General features: G+C 57.0%; 1 protein-coding gene across 1 annotated transcript; it reads left to right on the forward strand.

Annotated features, from left to right (window-relative positions):
* Positions 1-280: 280 nt before the first annotated feature.
* On the forward strand, positions 281-1,592 carry MSC (musculin). The gene is made up of 2 exons (XM_021530613.1): positions 281-802; positions 1,506-1,592. Exons 1-2 carry the CDS (start codon positions 281-283, stop codon positions 1,590-1,592), a joined length of 609 nt encoding a protein of 202 aa, XP_021386288.1.
* The last annotated feature ends 488 nt before the right edge of the window (positions 1,593-2,080 follow it).

The following is a 2,080-nucleotide window of genomic DNA, read 5'->3' on the forward strand; positions in this document are numbered from 1 at the left end:
GCGGGCCGGCGCGGAGAGGCGCCGCCCCCGGCGCGGGGCTCCGCAGGGCCGACCCCCGCCCCGCGCCCCCTCCTCCCCTCCGCCCGGCAGATGGTTCGCTCCGCGGACACCCGATATATAGCGCTGTCAAGGGGCGCATCCCCCCTCCGCGCCCCCCCGCGCCCCCGCCCCGGCTCGGACTCTCCGCAGCGGGGCCGCCCCGCTCTGGGCCGACTCGGCTCGGCCGTCCGCCCCCGCCCGCCTGCCGCGCTGCCCGCCTCCCCGCCGCCCGCCCGGGGCCATGTCCACGGGCTCCGCCAGCGAGGCGGAGGAGCTGCCCGAGATGGACCTGCGGGCGCTGCAGCTGGACTACCCGCCGCCGCCGGCCAAGCGCCAGCCCCGCGGCGAGCTCTACCCCTCGGGGGACAACTCCTCGGCGGCGGAGGAGGAGGAAGAGGAGGAAGAAGAGGAGGAAGAGGACGGCGAGGGCAGCTGCGCGGCGGGGCCGGCGGGCAGCGGCTGCAAGAGGAAACGGGCGCGGGGCGGCGGCCCCGGGGGCAAGAAGGCGGCGTCGGGGCCGCGGGGGCCGCCGCCCGAGGGGAAGCAGTCCCAGCGCAACGCGGCCAACGCGCGGGAGCGGGCGCGGATGCGGGTGCTGAGCAAGGCGTTCTCCCGGCTGAAGACGAGCCTGCCCTGGGTGCCGCCCGACACCAAGCTCTCCAAGCTGGACACGCTGCGCCTGGCGTCCAGCTACATCGCCCACCTCCGGCAGCTCCTGCAGGAGGACCGCTACGAGAACGGCTACGTCCATCCCGTCAACCTGGTACGGCGGGGGCGGGCGGGGCGCGGCGCGGGGCACCGGCGGGGAATCCCCGGGCCGGGCGGCAGCGCTCAGGCCGTGCCCGCCCTGAGGAGCGGCGGGGCGGCCCTGGCTGCTCCACGGATCCCCGGGAGCCCTCGCACCGTGGGTGACCCCGCGGCCGCGCTTGGCTTTGGGTGATGGCGGGTGTGTCACTTCGGGGGAGACAGAATAGGGGACCCTAAAGATTACATTCCTCGGGCATTAGGCAAGCTTAGTGTCCGAAAAAGGAGTAACTCGGTCTGCCGGCTGGCCTGCAGCACAGGCAGAACGTCATGAGTTCATCGGTACAAAATTAAACACCCGATGCTTGTCACAAGGGTAAAACGTTTTCTTACATGCAGCAGTGATTGTTTTGGAATAGTTTATATACTTTTTATTTGTTAAATGACAAAAGAGTTTCAAAGCAAGAGAAACATTGCAGTTTGGATGTGAACAGTGTTGCTGACTATTGTAGACCTTCTGTGGAGCATTTAATTATAAGGAAAAAGGTAATGAAAATATTTGTTAGAGGAACTCAGCTCTCTCTGTGCTTCCCACAGGGACTAAAACATGATGACGTGTTTGCAACTGAACCAGAGTTAGACATCTATCAGTAATAAAGCTCCGGTTTCATAGGAGGATAAACTTTCTTTTAATATGAAATGCATTTTTATTTTGCTTACAGACTTGGCCGTTTGTGGTTTCAGGAAGACCTGACTCTGACACCAAAGAAGTTTCTACTGCCAGCAGATTATGTGGAACTACTGCATAGTCAGACTAAATTGAAGATTTCTTATTGTTGATTTTTTTTTTTTTTAATGGGTTGGATATTTTTAAGAGCTGTGATTTATGAGCTCAGGACTAGTAGATGGGGCAAACGCCTATCTCTAACAGTGTTAAATCTGCATCCCTCATCATTCTTTCTCCTTAATGTTCTGAGGGCAGATTATTTAAAGCAGTAAAGAATGGAGGTGGTTGAAATTAGAGGTTTTATGAACTGACTGCACCAGCTGAAGTCTAAGACTTGGCTTCATCATTCTTACCACTGCCTGAGGACCTGCTGTTCTGAGGCTTTTAAACTAATGGAAGAGGAATATAATGATATAGAATTAACAGCATGGACCAAAATACAATTCTACAAACTAACCCCAAACAGTGTTATTTGTCTTGTAAAGCAAAACAGTATTTTAAAGTAGCTTTGAAAGTCAGATATATTTATAATATATTTTGAGGGCTTTTGTATTCCTGAGTCTGGTTTAT

Source organism: Lonchura striata, chromosome 1 (genome assembly GCF_046129695.1).
Source record: "Lonchura striata isolate bLonStr1 chromosome 1, bLonStr1.mat, whole genome shotgun sequence".
Lineage (NCBI taxonomy): Eukaryota > Metazoa > Chordata > Aves > Passeriformes > Estrildidae > Lonchura > Lonchura striata.